The 20,301-nt window shown below is 39.5% G+C and overlaps 1 protein-coding gene across 1 annotated transcript; it reads right to left on the minus strand.

The window, feature by feature from the left end:
* Positions 1-5,968: 5,968 nt before the first annotated feature.
* On the minus strand, positions 5,969-7,244 carry LOC141665413 (uncharacterized). The gene is made up of 2 exons (XM_074471397.1): positions 6,911-7,244; positions 5,969-6,639 (listed from the first exon to the last, which is right to left on the minus strand). The coding sequence occupies exons 1-2, from the start codon at positions 7,242-7,244 to the stop codon at positions 5,969-5,971; spliced, it is 1,005 nt and encodes a 334-aa protein (XP_074327498.1).
* Between the last annotated feature and the right edge of the window lie 13,057 nt (positions 7,245-20,301).

The raw sequence follows: 20,301 nt of genomic DNA on the forward strand, positions 1-20,301 counted from the left end.
TGAAAATATGCATGCTGCCGGCTGTAAGTCTTTTGCCTTAGCTTTATTTTCGTGCTTTAATTTTTATTATTTTTTTGTATCCGAGGCTGACATTTTTCTGTTTCATTCTCAGGCATTCTGAAGCTCATCCCGTACCCCCCGAACATGTCTGCCCAACTGAAAGACTTAGCTGCCAAGTGCCGAAGAATTGGAGGCCTGCCAAGTGTGGATGTCGGGAAGAAAAAGGTTAATAAGGGCGAAGAGGCAGCCCGTAAGGGGGCACCGACTCGGTCGGGGAGGACCACTATTGTTATTAACGAACCCCGGGCTGAGGACGTGCATCAGAGGGAGGCGACTAGGGTGCCCGTGCCCCGGAAGAGGAAGGCTGCCCCTGTAGGTTCTGGGGAAAAAGGAAGAGAGGATTCTGAGGGCCAGGTTTCCAAGAAGGTTGCTGTTGAACTGGCCCTGGATACCCCAGAGACTCTGAAGGCATTGCTGGCTAGCTTCGCTCCGGAGACTCGCCGGAGGGAGCTCTTTGCAAACTATGCCAGCACTGTCGAAAGGAAGAAGTACAGGAAGGAACCCCTTGATGACTTCCGGGTCGGACTCCAGGAGGAGATTACTGCTGTGAGTTTCTCCCTTGTTATACTTTGATTTTGTACTTGTCTTTTTTCTGTATTTGTATCGTCTAAACCTGATATGCAATTATTTCAGGCTAACTCCCGGGTTGCTGGATTGGTTTGCATAATCCGAAGCTTGCAGGCGAAGGCTGATGCTGCCGAGGTTTATAAAACTGAGGCCCAGAACCTGTCCCGGGAGATCAAGGAACTGAAGGAGGCTAATGCAAAGGAGTTGGATGCACACAAGAAGCTCATAGCCGAGATCCGGGAGAGGCAGGACCGAGCTGATGCTGCATTCCGGGAAGTGAAAATGGAGAACAGGAAGTTGAAGGATGATTTGACCGCCCGTCCTACTCCCGAAGAGGTCCTGGCCAGGTTCCGGGGAACTCCGGGATATTTTGAGGAGTTAAATGACAAAGCCTTGGAGAAGATCCAGATTTGCTGGAGGGTTGCCTCCAAATACCTCGGCGAGAATCCTCAGGGTACGATAGATGTCTTCCTTGATAAGTACATCGAGGAGGAGACCCGATTGGAGCAAGAAGTCGAAGCCATCTTGGCAAGAGAGTCCGGGGTCAAAACCTTCAACAGTGCCCCTCCTCTCCCTGAATCTCCTCTCGCCCAACAACCTCCGCTCCCGGAAGATGATCCTGAGCAGCCTCCTTCCCTTCCTTCCGAGCCAGCGGCGGAATCTTGAAGACTTTGCCATTTTTTGGCCTGTAACTTCCATTTCCTGTTTTTTAAGTATTGTCTGAACTTAGCCTTTCGGCTATTTTAATCTCGTTTGTAACTGAAATGATTTTAATTTGCCCCCCGGGGTGTGTTTCTCCGGGGTAGTTTAATGTAGTTGTGCTTTTCTCCTTCCTTTTCACTTGTCATTTTGATTTGCATATGAGAATTTTTAATTTACACATGGGTTGTGTTTATGACGACCCCGGGATGGGGTAAATTTCTAACTTATAGAAATTTTCTAAGTACATGGGCTGTGTTTTTGCAGACCCCGGGATGGGGTAAATTTCTAACTTATAAAAATTTTCTAAGTACACATGGGCTGTGTTTTTGCAGACCCCGGGATGGGGTAAATTTTTAACTCGTACAAAATTTTCTAAGTACACATGGGTTGTGTTTTCGTAGACCCCGGGGCAAATTTCTAACTTGTAGAAATTTTTCTAAGTACATATGGGCTGTGTTTTTGTAGACCCCGGGATGGGGTAAATTTTTAACTTATAAAAATTTTCTAAGTACACATGGGCTGTGTTTTTGCAGACCCCGGGATGGGGTAAATTTCTAACTTGTAAAAAATTTTCTAAGTACACATGGGCTGTATTTTTGTAGACCCCGGGATGGGATAAATTTCTAACTTGTAGAAAATTTTCAAAGTACACATGATGAAAAATAAAGAAACAACATAATGAATTTGATTCAAGCTATAGGACGCTTAAAGTAGAGTTTTTCATTTAAATTGAAAGCAAAAATTACATTCCGGGGTGAATGAGAATAGCGTTTACATCAAGATATCACAGTATAAAGGTAGAGATGTTCCCGGAATGTGCATCTTTCTCTTACTGGTAGTACTTCCTTAACCGGGCTCCGTGCCAGGTGTTAGGGACCTCGGTCCCGCTGAGGTAGTTCAGTTTGTAAGTTCCTGGCCGGAGCACTTCCTTGATTATATAGGGGCCTTCCCAGTTCGGCTGCAGTTTCCCTTGGTTTGTTGGGTCTGATGCCTCGGTGTCCCGGAGTACTAGATCTCCCACCACATATTCTCTTATCTTGGCCTTCTTTGAAAAGTAAAGCTTTATTTTTTCCTTGTAACTTTCCATTTTCTCTATAGCCCGGTCTCTTACCTCATCCAACAGTTCGAGGTTGGTTCTGAGGCCTTCAATATTTGAGACCTCATCAAAGTTGACCACTCTGTGGGACGGGGACCCGGTTTCCACCGGAAGTCGGGCCTCGGTTCCGTAGGCGAGTTTAAATGGAGTTTCCCCAGTTCCAGCATGGGAGGTGGTTCTGTAAGACCATAAGACTTTCGGGAGCTCATCTGGCCAGTTCTTCTTAGACTCTTCCAACCTCTTTTCCAAACCTCGGAGTATGGTCCTGTTGGTGACCTCTACTTATTCGTTTCCCTGTGGATGAGCTACATATGCTTTCTTATGCTTTATCCCAAGCTCTTTCAGATAGGCTTCGAAATCCGAACCTACGAACTGCGGCCCGTTATCCGAGATCAGGAACATTGGAATCCCGAAACTCATTACAATCGAATCCATGAATTTAATGCAGTCTTGTTGGTTGATGGTTCTCATGGCTTTGGCCTCTACCCATTTAGTCATATAATCAATGGCCACCAACACGTAACGCAAATATCCTTTCACCTGGGGGAAAGGACCCATGATGTCGATTCCCCAAACAGCGAATGGGACAGGGGATAGAACTGACCCTGGGAGGCTCGGACTTTGCTTCGGCACATTACTGAACCTTTGGCACTTGCTGCACCTCTTCACATAGGCAATCACGTCTGCATGGATAATGGGCCAATAGTAGCCTTGTCTGATGAACTTGTAGGCTAGTGCCTTGGCAGCTAGGTGATCTCCGCAGATTCCTTCGTGTACCTCCCGAAGACAATAATCTGCCTCATCCGGGTCAACACATTTGAGAGTGGGCGCAGAGAAGATTCGCCTGTATAGCTGATTATCTTCCAGAAAGAATCGGGCAGCCTTGTACTTGAGGGAACGTGCATTGTTCTGATCCTCTGGCAGGGTCCCATCTTTCAGATAAGCTATGTAAGGAGTCATCCAGTTGTCTGGGCTGCTAATGTACAAGACTTCGGGTCGATCGGTGTTGGGTGCCCCGAGCTCCTCGAAGTAGACTGAACTGCTTAAATCTAAATTATTCTGGACGAGCTTGGATAGCTCATCTGCCTTGGAGTTTTCTTCTCTGTTTATTTGTAAGATGGTTAAGTCCAGGATGATTTCCAGGATAACCCTCATCATTGCTTGATACTGAGCCATCTTGGGATCTTTCGCAATATATTCACCACTGGTTTGTCTTACCATAATTTGGGAATCACTATAGATGATTAAACATTTTACCCCAAGGGATTTGGCTAACCTGAGTCCGGAGAGGAGAGCTTCATATTTAGCTTGGTTGTTGGTCGCTTTGAAAGCGAAGGTTATGGCTTGCTGAATCGTGAATCCATCCGGGCTGGAAAGGATCAAGCCAACCCCGGACCTCTCGGATGTTGCCGAGCCATCAACATATAATGTCTATGAACTTCCGTTGCTAATCTCCTTTTCTTCTCCGGATTGAATTGCTGGTATCTCTGGGACTTCGGGGAAGGTGCATTTCATGACGAATTCGGCCAACGCATGGGCTTTTATAGTCATCCTTGGAACAAATTTGATGTTGAATTGACTCAATTCAATTGCCCAATTGACCAATCTCCCGGAGGCATCTGGCTTGTGAATGATTTTCTGAAGTGGTTGATTAGTAATCACCTTGATTTCCCGACCTTGGAAATATTGCCTTAGCTTCCTGCTCGAGCGTACAAGAGCCAAGGCGAATTTCTCCAAGTTTGGGTACCGGTTTTCAGCGTCCTTGAGGACTTCACTCACATAGTATACCGGGCTCTGTGAACCATTTTCTTCCCGAATAAGTGCAGAGGATACCGCTCTTTCTCCGGCTGCAATATAGAGATAAAGAGGCTCCCCGGGCTTAACTTTTGAAAGAATAGGCGGGTTCATCAGGTGTTGCTTGACTTCTTCAAATGCTGTTTGGCATTCCGGAGTCCAATCGATTAGCTTTTTGTTATGGGTTCCTTTTAACCGCTCAAAGAAAGGCAAGCACCTTTCTGCCAATTTTGGGATAAATCTGCGAAGGGCTTCCAGGCATCCTGTGAGCTTCTGAATATCCTTTTGAGCATGGGGGACTGTCATTTCCATTATAGCTTTGATTTTCTCTGGGTTGGCTTCTATTCCCCATTCACTAACCAGAAAACCAAGAAATTTCCCGGAGGGGACCCCGAAAGCACACTTTTCCGGGTTTAATTTCATGCTATACTTCTTCAAATTATCGAAACATTCCTTGAGATCTTTGATGCGGTCCGGGATCGTGACTGACTTGGAAATCATATCATCAACATAAGATTCCATGTTCCTGCCCAGTTGACTTTTGAAGATAGTGTTCATCATTTTCTGATATATCGCCCCGACATTGATTAACCCGAACGACATCATGACAAAGGCATAGACAACCCGGTGTGTAATGAATGCAGTTTTTGCGATGTCTGCCGGATTCATCTTGACTTGGTAATATCCTGGAAAAACATCCATGAAGCTTAGCATAACATGACCCGAGGTTGCATCTATCAACTGGTCAATATTGGGTAGGGGTAAGAATCTTTAGGACATGCCGAATTGAGACTTGTGTAATCAACGCACATTCGCCACTTTCCATTGGGTTACCAGCACAACATTTGCTATCCAATTCGGATACTTAATTTCACATATGATGTCTACCTTCAATAACTTTTCGACCTCTTGATCGATTGCCTGCTGTCTTTTCGGGGCAAAGTTTCTTCGTTTTTGTTTGATGGATCTTTGCCTTGGATCTACGTCCAGACTGTGTATCGCCACAGATTCATCAATCCCCGGCATGTCTTCCGGGGTCCAGGCGAACACATTAACATATTCCTTCAATAGGTCAATGAGTTCTTTCTGGAATGCGGTTTCCACGCCTTTGCCGACTTTAAGCTTCCGGGTGGGGTTCCCGGGCTCCAGCTCTACTTCAACTGTTTGCTGGGCAGGCTTGACCTTTGTCTTCTCCTTGCTTTCCACAAATTTCTGGATCTGAGCGTCCGCGTTGGTTACGCTATACCCGGAGTCCACGATCATATTCACATCGAGTCTGGCCCTTTTACTGAGGTGTTCACGATGCTTCTTCCTGCTTTGTCCCTTGGGTAGGGTCATTAGCCTTTTTCTGTTCTCAGGTTGCGTTTCTGCCATGACCAAAGCTTGTCCATAACACTTCCCTGCCATTTTTTTTATCTCCTCTTAGCTCTCCAGTACATCCTGGGGTCGGGAATTTGAGCTTTAAATGAATTGTTGAGGGGATTGCCCTGAGTTTGGTGATTGTAGGTCTTCCAAGGATCAAATTGTACGATGAGGTTGCACTTATCACATAGAACTTCATTACGTGAGAGACCTGCTGGGGTGCAGTCCTAAAGGTAATCGGAAAATAAATAACACCCCGGATTGGAATCATTATGTTTTTAAATCCATACAAGGGATCTTCAAGACAGGGGTCCATTCGGAGGTGTCCGAGCACCATCCTGTTAAGTGTGTGCTCGAATACAATATTAGCAGAGGAACCATTGTCAGCTAAATTCTTTTTACCTCATTATTAGCGACATCCAGGGTGACCACCAAGGCCAAGTTGTGATCCATATTGAGTCCCTCATAATCAGAGTAAGAGAAGTAGATTGGTTCATCCTCCAAAGGTTGGATCATCATCACATCATTATCCAGGTCCGGGCTCCGGAGCGAAGAAGCCGTGCCCCCAAAGACAACATTTACCACATTTATGCCGCTTCCCGGGGCCCTGTCTTTATCGTTCAACCTCCTTTGAAGATACTGGTTCATGTTTCCCTTCTTGATCTGATCTTCTATGAACATTTTGAGAGAGAAACAGTTTTTTGTGTTATGACCATGATCTTCGTGATAGCCACAATGTTTTTCCAGAGTCCTGTTCTCGGGAGGTGCAAGTAAAGGTTTTGGCGGATAATAGAATGTCTTACCTTTAACTTCACGCAAAATGTCGGCCCGGGGCCGATTGAGGGGCGTCCATTCTGGTTCCGGCTTGGGTTCTCTTTTGGCCTTGGGCTTTCTCTCATTCTTCCTTTGTTCGGCGTAACCCTCCCGGGGTGGGGTTCCCCGTGATTGTTGAATATAATTGGCCTGTCTATCCAGCTTGTATCTTTTGTCCTTCCGGGACAACGAGCGACGCTCCGGGGACTCATCATCATCATATATTCTCCGGTTATTTTCATCAACTTGAGAAAATCATTTTCCTTTATGAACTTTGATGCCAATGCATAGGCAGATGCCAGGCTCTGGGGTTCTCTGTGAATTAAATCCTTGACATATCCTTTGCAGGATATTGGATGCAAGTTTCTCCGAAAGATGTTTACTGCTTCTTTTTCTTCTAAGATGGAGAGTTGATTGACTGCTTCATGGAATCTTTTAATGAATTCGGGAAGGGAATCATTACTTCTTTGTTGGATTGTCTCCAGGCACATTTGTAGCTCGTTCATCCGGTTAGACCTGAACCTTTTAAGAATATCTCAAGGAAGTCTTTCCAGGAATCAACACTCCGGGATGGAATCCGGCTGAACCATTTCTGCACTCCCCCTTTGAGTGTCGATGCGAAGAAGCGACATCTGATGAGGTCGCTGTAATCATAAATATTGGAGATTTGTTCGAAGTAGTTCAGATGCTCTTCGGGGTCCGCTAGTCCATCAAAGGAGTCGAAATTGAAGTGCTTGAGCCCTAATTCTCTGGGGGTGGATTCTAACTTTTTGGTGAACGGGGTAGCCTCCGCACCCACTTCCATATCGCCTTCCACCTTTCTCTTAAGATCACGAAGAGCCCGGGCCATTTGTTCTTGTTTGGACTCCTTTTCGGGCTCCGAATCCGAAGAAACATGAATTCAGTGCAACTTCCTTTTCAACTTTGCTTCTTCTTCCCGGATTCTCTTTTCAATTATTTCTTTGGCTTTGGCTTCTTCTTCTTTCCGAATTTTCTCCCGAAGGGAAGCACTTTTGTTTTCATCCCGGGCATCGTCTGAGGGCTTCTTGAAGTTCTTTGCAATCCGATCAAAGACGGATCCCCGGGATTCTCCGAACCGCTCTTCCTGATCCCCTGGGGGGGTTTCAGGTTCGGCATTATGCTTTTCCTTCCACAGGTCCATCGTAGCTCCTATATGATCCAGGGTCATGTCCCCCCAGGGGTTGGCTGAAGTTCCAGCATGCTTATGAGCAGCTTTCTCGATGACTAGTCTCTGATCCCCTGGTTGGAGATTTTGAGAGGGAGTCTGGGTTATGGGTAGCCCTTCATCCACATCTTCCATCTCTCCGTCCCTGGGTGGGGGCGGAGGTGGAAGGAAAGAAGCGGAAACAGCGACCTTGCTCTTACTTGACGTCATGGTTGTTTAACAATGCCACAAATTTACAGTAATATAACTCGTAATTTTGAGTACTAAAATAGATACTTTAGATCCAAGATACGCTGTAATACAACGTTACAAATAGCGGGGCTAAAGAGCATCTATTAACAATATTCAAAAGAAAACGAGCTCAGGGTAAAAGTAGATCTGGGAGATCGTGAGTGAAGTACTTACAGAGGAGTGGCATTCTGAGTTACTGGATGGAGTAGGAGTAGCAGGTACGAGCACCACAGGGTCGGAGGTTCTGTAATATCCGAGATATATCGTGTAATTATTTTTGCTTAATATATGTGTTCAGTATCTATTCTGTGAACTAATTGTTAAGTGTTAAATGCGTTTGGATGTTTGAAAATATTATTAATTGAGTATTTTATTTTTATATGTCCAAAATAAAATATAGATAATTGTCGTATCTTCCTAATTATTTTTATGTCGATTTATGGATTTATAAGGATCATAAGAAATTTATAAAATCTTTTTCCGAGTATTTAAAATCTATTTTATAAAAATGGGAACCAACCGACGTCATCCGTTGTTACATTTTTGGAACCCGAAACTCTTCTGAGAACTCCTTCCTAACCTAATTGTAATATTTCGAGCATATTCCATGTTTCGACTTTTTCAATCCGGCGTACGGTTTGTCCTGCGCGGGACCCGGCGCAACATTTTCGATACAATATTCGTTTCGATAAATCAATAAAACTCGTATTTTCGATAAATGGGAGCTTTTTATTAAACTATCCCAATTATCACCTCGTAATACGTGTAACCAGGCGCTGAGACCTAGACCGCAGTACAAATTGTACTGATCTGGATAATTGTCCCGAAAACCGATATCGTTTGGATCAGTTTTTACAAATAAACGTACCGTTTTATATCCGGAATGATCCAACGGGATACTAATTTTCCGTAAATATAAATAGCCTTTTACCGTATTCTATTTCGTATCAAAATCATTTGCAGACAGATAATTATATAATTTTCCAGAGAAAAATCTTATATTCATATAATCTTTCAAGAATCAAACCAACTTTTGGAGGTGTTATTGACCTTTGTTTGGAAAGCTCGAGTAACCGATTTGAAGGTCTTGAAAATCTCTATCAGATTCTGTGATCCATACACCTGCAGAAATCAAGGTTTATTTTCTATATTTTTATTTATTTTCGAATTAATTTTACTAAAAATATGAATTTTTGTTCGAATGATTGTTTGTATCATTTGATGATTGCATGTTGTAGAGCTTGTTTTCCTGATGATTTTGATATATTATACGTCTGATTTGGAGTTCAATAACATGTTCAAAATTGAGTTTGATTTTCGAATTATGAAATTAGGGTTTATAACCCGTATGAATGTTCTTAATTGAAATTTGGGGGTTTCTTATTTCGGGATAGATAGATGTTGTGGTATAGTGAGTTGTGTTCTCTATGAAATTTGCAATCCAGTCGTACAAGTTCCACAAATCAACGAGGTCTGTAGAGAAGGGAGTTGTCCTTTGAAGTTTACGTCGAGTTCGCCGGAAACCGGCGAACTTCTCGGCTATTTTCCGGCCTATTCAGGGGTTGTCTGTGTGATTAAAGAGTATGGTTAGATTCCTGGTAAATTGTAGATGTAATCTGGAGTTTGTGGTGATGGGAGGATGCCGGAGTCGAGTTCTCTGGCGAACCCCGACTGTTTTCCGGCGAGGGCTGGAAAAATTACAGTTCAGTACCCTGACTTTTGAAAACGATGAAGTTCAGTCCCTGAACTTTTCAGAGTTTGCAAAAGTTGTGTTCCTGTTTTAAAAATATTAAAAAATCATATTTTCTATTTATTTTTATTATAAAAATTCGTTTTAATTTCTGAAAATTATTATTTTAATTCCAAAAATTATTTTTAATTCAAAAATAAATCTGAATTAATTAGTTAATTAATTTTAGTTAATTTTTAATTGATTAATTGGCCAATTAATTCGAAAATTAATTGATTAATGATTTAATTAATTATTAATTGATTTTAATTAATTATTTAATTAGATTTAATTATTTAAATTGATTTTAAAATCTCGAAAAATAGTTTCGAGCTTTAAAATATTAATCTAAATTATTTCCAAGGCTCGATAATTATTATAAAATTGTTTTGAAGCCAGAATTGGCCAACTGAAGCCTATTTATTATTCCTTAATCGATCCAACGACCCGTTTTATTTCGGAAAAATGTTTTGAAAATCATTTTAAGTAACCGAAAGCCTATTTATGACCCGAGACTTCTTTATAAATGAGATATCATTGATTATGTGACGTGTTATGTGTTATATGTGACTTGTTGGTTGACTGTCGGTCTGTATATTCAATGTTTACATGTTTATTGCGTAACTTTCAATCCGTTAATCGGATTTGGGTAAAACGAAGGGTAGATAGGAGTATGTATTGAATAGAATCATATGAGTTGAATATTGATAGATGCTTACGATATGTGAGCAGAAGAGGCAAGACGTAGGAAAGGGAAACAGGTAGTTGAGGAGTAAGACGATTGTGATTGGAAGCGAGTGCAGTGTAGTAAGCTAATACCAGGCAAGTGTTCCGAACTTTCTCGAGATATTATAGTGATTGATAGTCATGTTTTATATTACAAGTGCTTTGAAGCACTGAACCCTAAACATGAGTCCAACTATTGATCTTGAGCCGTAAACCTGATTCTTTCTAGACCATTGATTATGGTATACCCAGATATGAACCACAAATATACGATAGTACTCCACAAATACATACAAACTAAATACCATACACTGAATTGAATTACCTACATACTCAAACCATTGTATCTTATGCTTTGAAAGACCAAATCCTTGAAACTTTGAAATGTCATTTCCTTTGTTATCCAATTCTTTCCTTACCCAGCATCCAAGCTTTGAAATTTCCTTATTGATCCTTACGAAGATTGAAACCCTTTCATTATTGAACACTCAATGTTGTTAATGATTCTGTTTATTGTTTATTATTGTTTATTCTGTTATTATGATATAATTGGATTGTTTTTATAAAATTGTGGACCAGATTCGTGGTGAAACCATATAATGGTCAAGCTAGGCCAATGTGTGCCTTGGATCCAGTAGTTAGAGCAGTATTGTGTGCTTTGCTCGGGGTTAGTGTGTGACTGATCAGTAGCCTAACCTTGGTTTTTCTTAAAATGAAACTATAATATCCAATCTAAATCATAATCCATTGTTCACTTGATATCATAACCATGTTCGCCTGATGATCATTATTCTCAGTTTTGTCATTGTGACTTGCTGAGCTAGTTAGCTCATTTGTGCGATGTTGTTTATATTCTTTTCCAGTTAAAAAGGAACCAGTTGGTAGCGAGGATCCCCAGTCCAGCGTGAGAGCTAGGGGTACAGGTTGATCAAGTTGAGCTAGTAGGCTTCTTTTGGGATAATTTAAGTTTGTAAAAGTTTGTAATAATGTTTAATACTCAGTTCTGAGTTTGAATAGTTGGGATTTGAATGGTTTGTAATATAAGTAGATGTGTTTGGCTTGTGTGCATACTTTAACCTGTTGCGATCCATGGTAGTTGGTAAGTAGGGTCACTGCATACTATTATTATCTTTATTATTGTTATAAGCAAGTTATAAATAAGATGTGTGTGTGGACCCCAAATTTCTGACCCGGGTTTGGAGGGCGTCGCAGGTTTGGTATCAGAGCTACATGTTATAAGTCACTGACACAAGCCTAGGATAATGGGAATGGCCGACTCTTTCATCCCCGTACCAGCTGATCACTCGGAGCCTTCCGTTGGAGTACCATCAGATCCACGTCCTGTTGTTCCACCAATACTGGCTATTCTACCTCCACCTGTGTTGCAGCCCGTACCACTGCAAGCTATTCCACCTCCAAGCATGAGGCCGCCTATCAGAGGACCCCCACCTACTGATTCAGGCCTTACTGGCCATTCAGTTACAGGAGTACCTTTCCAGTTCTCTTCTTATCATGTCCCATATCATCAGTTTGAGGCTTGCCTTATGGAGCAGCGATTCCTACAGGGTCAGATTCAGGAGTTACTACATATTATGCGTACTAGAGAGGTTGGGGGTGGTGAGAGACGATTTAGAGAGAGGCTCCAGGTGTTTCGTAGAGCAGCTGCTGTGAGGATTGCTGAGGCTACACATGAGGACATCACCCCTGATTTCTTAGTGGAGTGGGCTAAGTAGGTTCTAGAGGAGCTTGAGGAGATTGGAGGTCCAGACTTGCCATGAGTCAGAGATCCAGAGATAGAGATACTGAGCAGTGTTGTTATGGTTGTGTAATATGTACAGTAGTGTGTAGTGTGTATTAGTAAACTTTTGAGTTGTATTTATAGACTAGCTATGCTGACTAGTGAGTAGGTTGTTGTACCCTTTTGCTTTTACTTCCGAAGCGTCTTTACGCTTGTACTACCTAAAACTTTTGATCTATATATATCAGTACCTTTTCCTTTCCAGCACTGTCATTTACTTTATTGCACTTATTTTACTTTACCTTATTTATTGCACCAGTTATACCCCTGTGATACCATGTACCCTGTTTTTCATAATTATTTATATTCTATAAAGAAGCATGCAATTTACTTAGTTATAACTGTTTCCAAAAATAAGATATTTCTGTTTTACAAAACTTTTCTTTTCTACAAAGAATTTGATTCAAAAGCTAAATAGGTTATTTGATTCTTTACAGAAAAATGCCTCCTAGAAGAAATACCCGCACCAACACCCAGAATGAAGAAACCAATAACAACAATAACAACCAAGATGATACAAACTAGAATGTGAAACCAGGACCCATAGACCCAGCAATTGCCCAGATTCTTCAAATCTTGGCCCAACAAACAGTTCACCTGGCACAACAACAACAAAGACCGACCAATCCCCAGGTAACTTTCAAAACTTTTCAGGCAGTAAACCCACCAGAATTCAAGGGTTCCTTAGAGCCGATTGAAGCAAATGTTTGGTTAAAGGAAATAGAGAAGGCATTTGCCTTAGTAAAAGTGAAAGAGGAGCTAAAGGTTGAGTTTGCAAGTTACTATCTGAAGAATGAAGCCACCTATTGGTGGGAGATGGTGAAGACATTGGAAGGTACAGATGTTATTACTTGGGGGAGATTTAAGGAATTGTTTTTAGAAAAGTATTTCCCTCAGTTTGTCCAGGATCAGATGGAGTTGAAGTTTTTAGAACTAAAGCAAGGAAACATGTCGGTGACAGATTATGAGAGTAAGTTTGAGGAATTGTCAAGGTATGTGCCGACGTATGTGGATACTGACAGGAAGAAGGGTAAGAGATTCCAGCAAGGTTTGAAACCATGGATCAGAGGGAAGGTAGCCATTTTTGAATTGGATACCTATGCAGGAGTAGTACAGAAGGCTATGATCGTGGAGACAGAGAGTGAGATGTCACAGAAGGAGAAGGAAAGCAAGAAAAGGAGATTTGAAGGGAATGAGGGTCAGTCACAACCAGGGAAGTTTCTAAATTTTAAGAAGGACAAATTTCAGCCAGGAAGAAATTTTAATTTCAAGAGACAGAATGCAGGCAACGGAGGCCAGGGCAACCGTCCAGTTAATGCAAATCAGCCGAATCAGTTGAGACTAACTTTTCCCGATTGTCAAGTATGTGGAAAAAAGCATGAAGGAGTTTCTAATAAGTTGAATGTGGTATGTTTCAAATGCAACCAGAAAGGGCACTATTCGAGGGAGTGCCGAAATCAGCCAGCAAGAGAACCAGCAAGTAAGGTTCAGCCTATCCGGAATCCAGCAGTGAAGGTTCCAGCCATTAGATTTACGTGCTTTAAATGTGGAAAGCCCGGACATATAGCCAGGGATTGCAAGACCCCAACCCCAGTCAGTAATGCATTGAGGATTATAGGATCTACCCCAGCAGTAAATGAGACTCCAAGGGCTAGAGTTTTTGACATGTCTGTGATGGTTGCTATCCAGGATACGGATGTCGTGGCAGGTACGCTTAATTTGAATTCTTTATGTGCCAAAGTGTTAATAGATTCGGGAGCAACTCGATCATTTGTTTCACAAGATTTTGTTAGTAAGTTAAATTATCCAGTTGAGTATTTAAATGAAATAATGACTGTGGAATTGGCAAATCAAGAACGAATATCTGTTAATCAAGTTTGTGGGAATTGTGAGATTGAGATTTCTGGTAGTAAGTTTTGTGTAGATTTGATACCATTTAAGTTAGGAGAATTTGACGTTATCTTAGGAATGGATTGGTTATCTAAGCACGATGCCCAGATAGATTGTCAAAATAAGAAGGTAATGGTGAAAACGCCAGACGAAAGAATGGTAACGTTCAAGGGTCAGAAACAAATAAAGAAGTTCTTAACGATGATTAAAGCAAAGAAGTTATTACGACAAGGATGCGAGCATTTCGTGGCATATGTGATTGATAGGAGTCAGGAGCCAGCGAAACTTGAAGATATTTCAGTAGTGAATAAATTTCCAGACGTGTTTCACGATGAGTTACCAGGACTTCCTCCAGAAAGAGAAATTGAGTTTGCAATCGACTTAGCACCTGGAACAGAACCGGTATCCAAGGCCCCGTTTAGAATGGCGGCCGTTGAGATGAAGGAGCTAGCGAAGTAATTGCAAGAGCTGTTAGAGAAAGGAGTAATCAGACCCAGTGTATCCCCGTGGGGAGCCCTGGTATTATTTGTCAAGAAGAAAGATGGAAGCATGAGGCTGTGTATCGACTATAGGGAGCTCAACAAGCTTACAATCAAGAACAAGTATCCGTTACCCAGAATTGACGATTTGTTTGACCAATTGAAGGGAGCCAAGTTTTTCTCCAAAATTGACTTAAGATCGGGATATCATCAACTGAAGATCAAGCCAGAAGATATACCAAAGACAGCTTTCAGAACAAGGTATGGACATTACGAATTTTTAGTGATATCTTTTGGATTGACCAATGCCCCGACAACATTTATGGACCTGATGAATAGAATTTTTAAGGAATATTTGGACAAGTTCGTTATTGTGTTTATAGACGATATTTTAATTTATATAAAAACAGAAGAGGATCATGCGGAACATTTGAGAACAGCTTTGGAGATTTTAAGGAAAAAGAAATTATATGCTAAATTCTCGAAGTGTGAGTTTTGGTTATAGGAGGTTCAGTTCTTAGGACACATAGTTAGTAACGAAGGGATCAAAGTGGACCCAGCAAAGATCGAGGCAATTACAAATTGGAAAAGACCGAGAACACCCACCGAGGTAAGAAGTTTCTTGGGATTAGCCGGATATTATCATCGATTCGTTCAAAAATTTTCAAGGATTGCAACACCATTGACAAAGCTTACACGAAAGAATGAAAAGTTTATATGGAGCGACAAATGCGAAGAAAGTTTTCAGGAATTAAAGCGAAGATTAATCACGTCACCTGTTTTGTCACTTCCAGACGATCAAGGGAATTTTGTAATTTATAGCGATGCTTCTCAGAAAGGACTAGGATGTGTTCTAATGTAGCATGATAAGGTGATTACATATGCGTCAAGGCAATTGAAACCACACGAACAGAAATATCCTACTCATGATTTAGAGCTAGCAGCCATAGTTTTCGCTTTGAAAATTTGGAGACATTATCTGTATGGAGAAAAGTGCGAGATTTACACAGATCACAAAAGTTTGAAATATATGTTCACATAAAAGGAACTTAATATGAGGCAAAGGAGATGGTTAGAATTGATCAAGGATTACGACTGCTTGATTAATTATCATCTCGGTAAAGCGAACGTTATAGCAGACGCGTTAAGTCGGAAGGAAAAGTTAAATGTGTTATCAGTACCTGAAGAGATATATAAGGAATTTCAGAAACTGGAATTGGAAATTAAAGTTTGCAGGCCTAATGAAGCAAGAGTGTACAGTATGACTTTTCAGCCGGAGTTGCTAGAGAAAATAAAGAAGTGTCAGGAAGATGTAATGGATCAAGATATAAATTGTTTGGTAGGTGAGGAATTATGCACGCAAAAGGATGAGCAAGGTATTCTGAGGTTTTCTTCTAGAATTTGGATTCCACCAGTAACGGAGCTGAAGAATGAAATTTTACAGGAAACACATAATTCAAGATATTCCATCCATCCAGGGAGTACCAAAATGTACAGAGATTTAAAGGAAAGTTATTGGTGGCCAGATATGAAGAGGGAAATTGCGGAATGGGTTAGCAGATGTTATATATGTCAGAGAGTTAAAGTTGAACATCAAAGACCAAGTGGATTGCTACAGCCATTGGAAATTCCAGAATGGAAGTGGGAACATATTGCCATGGATTTCATAGTTGGATTACCAAGGGCAAGGGCTAATCATGATGCCATTTGGGTTATAGTGGATAGACTTACCATGTCAGCTCATTTTCTGCCTATAAATGAAAGATTTTCACTCGACAAGTTGGTCCATATGTACCTGAAGGAAATTGTTGTTTGTCATGGAGTTCTTGTGTCGATCGTATCTGATCAAGATCCAAGATTTAATTCAAGATTTTAGAAAAGTTTTCAAGAATGTTTGGGAACAAGACTGAATATGAGTACGACTTATCACCCCCAGACGGACGACCAAAGTGAAAGAACGATTCAGACAATCAAGGATATGTTACGTGTTTGTGCTATTGATTTCAAAGGAAGTTGGGACGAGCATTTACCTCTCGTAGAGTTTGCTTATAACAACAGTTATCATGCCAGTATTGGAATGCCACCTTATGAAGCCCTTTATGGACGTAAATGTAGATCTCCAGTATATTGGGACGAAGTAGGAGAAAGTAAGATACTTGGACCTGAATTGGTACAGCAGACAAAGGAAGTTGTTGAAATTATCCAGAAGAGATTGACAGTAGCACAAGACCGTCAAAGGAAATATGCAGACCATTCAAGGAAAGACATGGAATTTGAAGAAGGAAGCTTGGTATTATTAAAAGTATCACCGTGGAAAGGACTAGCGAGGTTTGGAAAGAAAGGGAAGCTGAGCCCAAGATATGTCGGACCTTTTGAGATTCTAAAGCGCGTTGGCAAAGTAGCTTATGAGTTAGCGTTACCTCCGCACATGGAGCACATTCACAATGTTTTTCACGTATCTATGCTTAAGAAGTATAATCCAGACTCCAGACATGTAATAGAATATGAGCCAATAGAGCTTCAGACCGATTTGTCATATGTAGAGAGTCCGATAGAGATTCTAGAGGAAAGAGAAAAAGTATTGAGGAATAAAGTGGTAAAGCTAGTAAGAGTATTATGGAGAAACCCAAAGGTTGAAGAGTCAACCTGGGAGTTAGAAAGTGATATGAGAGAAAAGTACCCTCATTTGTTTTCTTAAGAGATTCTGAGGACAGAATCCTTTTAAGGGGGAAGGATGTAATATCCGGGATATATCGTGTAATTATTTTTGCTTAATATATGTGTTCAGTATCTATTCTGTGAACTAATTGTTAAGTGTTAAATGCGTTTGGATGTTTGAAAATATTATTAATTGAGTATTTTAATTTTTATATGTCCAAAATAAAATATAAATAATTGTCATATCTTTCTAATTATTTTTATGTTGATTTATGGATTTACAAGGATCATAAGAAATTTATAAAATCTTTTTCCGAGTATTTAAAATCTATTTTATAAAAACGGGAACCAACCGACGTCATCCGTTGTTACATTTTTGAAACCCGAAACTCTTTTGAGAACTCCTTCCTAACCTAATTGTAATATTCCGAGCATATTCCACGTTTCGACTTTTTCGATCTGGTGTACGGTTTGTCCTACGCGGGTTCCGGCGCAACATTTTCGATACAATATTCGTTTCGATAAATCAATAAAACTCGTATTTTTGATAAACGGGAGCTTTTTATTAAACTATCCCAATTATCACCTCGTAATACGTGTAACCAGGCGCTGAGACCAAGATCGCAGTACAAATTGTACTGATCTGGATAACTGTTCCGAAAACCGATACTGTTTGGATCAGTTTTTATAAATAAACGTACCGTTTTATATCCGGAATGATCCAACGGGATACTAATTTTCTGTAAATATAAATAGCCTTTTACCGTATTCTATTTCGTATCAAAATCATTTATAGACAGATAATTATATAATTTTCCAGAGAAAAATCTTATATTCATATAATCTTCCAAGAATCAAACCAACTTTTGGAGGTGTTATTGATCTTTGTTTGGAAAGCTCGAGTAACTGATTTGAAGGTCTTGAAAAGCTCTATCAGATTCTGTGATCCATACATGTTAGGTCTCAATATGTTTGTAGAAGGGGGGTTAAATACAAACAATACCGTTTAATCGAATAAAATGCGGAATAAAAAAGTGAAACAAAATTCAAGTTAAATAAAACTATTATTAAACTTGAAAGGTGTTACAACAACGGTATCGTTTACAAGAGATTAATCTCAAATAAATTATTCCAAATCTAGAATAAATTCGACATGAACTTTTTCTATTTTTGTAATAAAAAGGATCAAATGCTAAATACAATTTAAGATTAAGTTCTAAGGATTTTGATCCGCTAGATAGTTACACAAGAACAAGAAAAGGATTTCTAGTGGATTAGATTTAACAATAAATACTAGAAATAAATGATCTGTGAATTTGCAATAATTTCTCTGTTGTTTTTCTCTGTTCTGTGTTCTTCTGTGTTTGATATTCAATGCACTGCTTCTATTGAAAATCAGCTTCAGTTCTTTTATATTAAATCAATCCTTGATTTAACTGGCAAGACAATCCTTTTAGCTTAGCATGACAATCCTTTTAACTGGTAGGACTTTCGGTAGGACTATCCAGTGAACTGATAGAACTTTCGGCAAGACAATCTAAATGAACTAGCATGACTTTCGGTATGACTATTGATTGTCATACCGATTGTCTTGCTAATACAAAAGATAGTCTTGCTGGATTAAAACAGATTTTAATCAAATAATAATTCTGAATTAATTAATCAATTAATTCAATTAATCAATAAATTAATCTTTGCAGATTTAATTTATTCTCTTAATTAAATTATATGACTTAATTAATTAATAGAGAATTAATACTAATCTTGAGCAGCAACCATACTTCTGAAAATCTTCTGAAAATCACTGTCAATTATGAATCAATTGCACCACTTCAATGTTGACACTCGATGTACTGTCTGGTTCATGAGTGACTAACTTCCGTGACGTTTCTTCAAGCCTTGACTTTGATACTCTTGATTTTCTTCATACTAAATCCTTGTAATTAATTGATACGCTGACGAAATCTCTGTCACTTGATTAAATCCACAATCTTAATTTATATCACTGAGGCTTGATCAATTTCTTGAGCTTCTTTCAGTGAATTAAGTCCTCAAGTCTGTAGACGAACAATGTTACTTAATCCTTTGACATATGTTACTTTGAGAGATCTCTCTGACGATAGAACCACTATTTACTTGTTACATCCTTATTTGAGTTGAGTTAAAACCTCGAATAAACAAATAGGCTATGACATATGCCTTTCAATACACCTGCAGAAATCAAGGTTTATTTTCTATATTTTTATTTATTTTCGAATTAATTTTACTAAAAATATGAATTTTTGTTCGAATGATTGTTTGTATAATTTGATGATTGCATGTTGTAGAGCTTGTTTTTCTGATGATTTTGATATATTATACGTCTGATTTGGAGTTCAATAACATGTTCAAAATTGAGTTTGATTTTCGAATTATGAAATTAGGGTTTATAACCCGTATGAATGTTCTTAATTGAAATTTGGGGGTTTCTTATTTCGGGATAGATAGATGTTGTGGTATAGTGAGTTGTGTTCTCTGTGAAATTTGCAATCTAGTCGTACAAGTTTCACAAATCAACGAGGTCTGTAGAGAAGGGAGTTGTCCTTTGAAGTTTACGTCGAGTTCGCCGGAAACCGGCGAACTTCTCGACTATTTTCCGGCCTATTCAGGGGTTGTCTCTGTGATTAAAGAGTATGGTTAGATTCCTGGTAAATTGTAGATGTAATCTGGAGTTTGTGGTGATGGGAGGATGCCAGAGTCGAGTTCTTCGGCGAACCCCGACTGTTTTCCAGCGAGGGCTGGAAAATTGCAGTTTAGTACCCTGACTTTTGAAAACGATGAAGTTCAGTCCCTGAACTTTCCAGAGTTTGCAAAAGTTGTATTCCTGTTTTAAAAATATTCAAAAATCATATTTCCTATTTATTTTTATTATAAAAATTCGTTTTAATTTCTGAAAATTCTGAAAATTATTATTTTAATTCCAAAAATTATTTTTAATTCAAAAATAAATCTGAATTAATTAGTTAAATAATTTCAGTTAATTTTTAATTGATTAATTGGTCAATTAATTCGAAAATTAATTGATTAATTGATTTAATTAATTATTAATTGATTTTAATTAATTATTTAATTAGATTTAATTATTTAAAAATAATTTTAAAATCTCGAAAAATAGTTTCAAGCTTTAAAATATTAATCTAAATTATTTCCAAGGCTCGATAATTATTATAA

Source organism: Apium graveolens, chromosome 6 (genome assembly GCF_009905375.1).
Source record: "Apium graveolens cultivar Ventura chromosome 6, ASM990537v1, whole genome shotgun sequence".
In the NCBI taxonomy this organism is placed as follows: Eukaryota; Viridiplantae; Streptophyta; class Magnoliopsida; order Apiales; family Apiaceae; genus Apium; species Apium graveolens.

Coding starts and splice junctions, on each gene's coding strand:
- LOC141665413 (XM_074471397.1), bottom strand. CDS start 7,244: ATGGCCCGGGCTCTTCGTGATCTTAAGAGAAAGGTGGAAGGCGATATG. Junction 6,640..6,910: donor GATATTCTTAAAAGGTTCAG/GTCTAACCGGAT, acceptor GATTTTCTCAAG/TTGATGAAAATAACCGGAGA.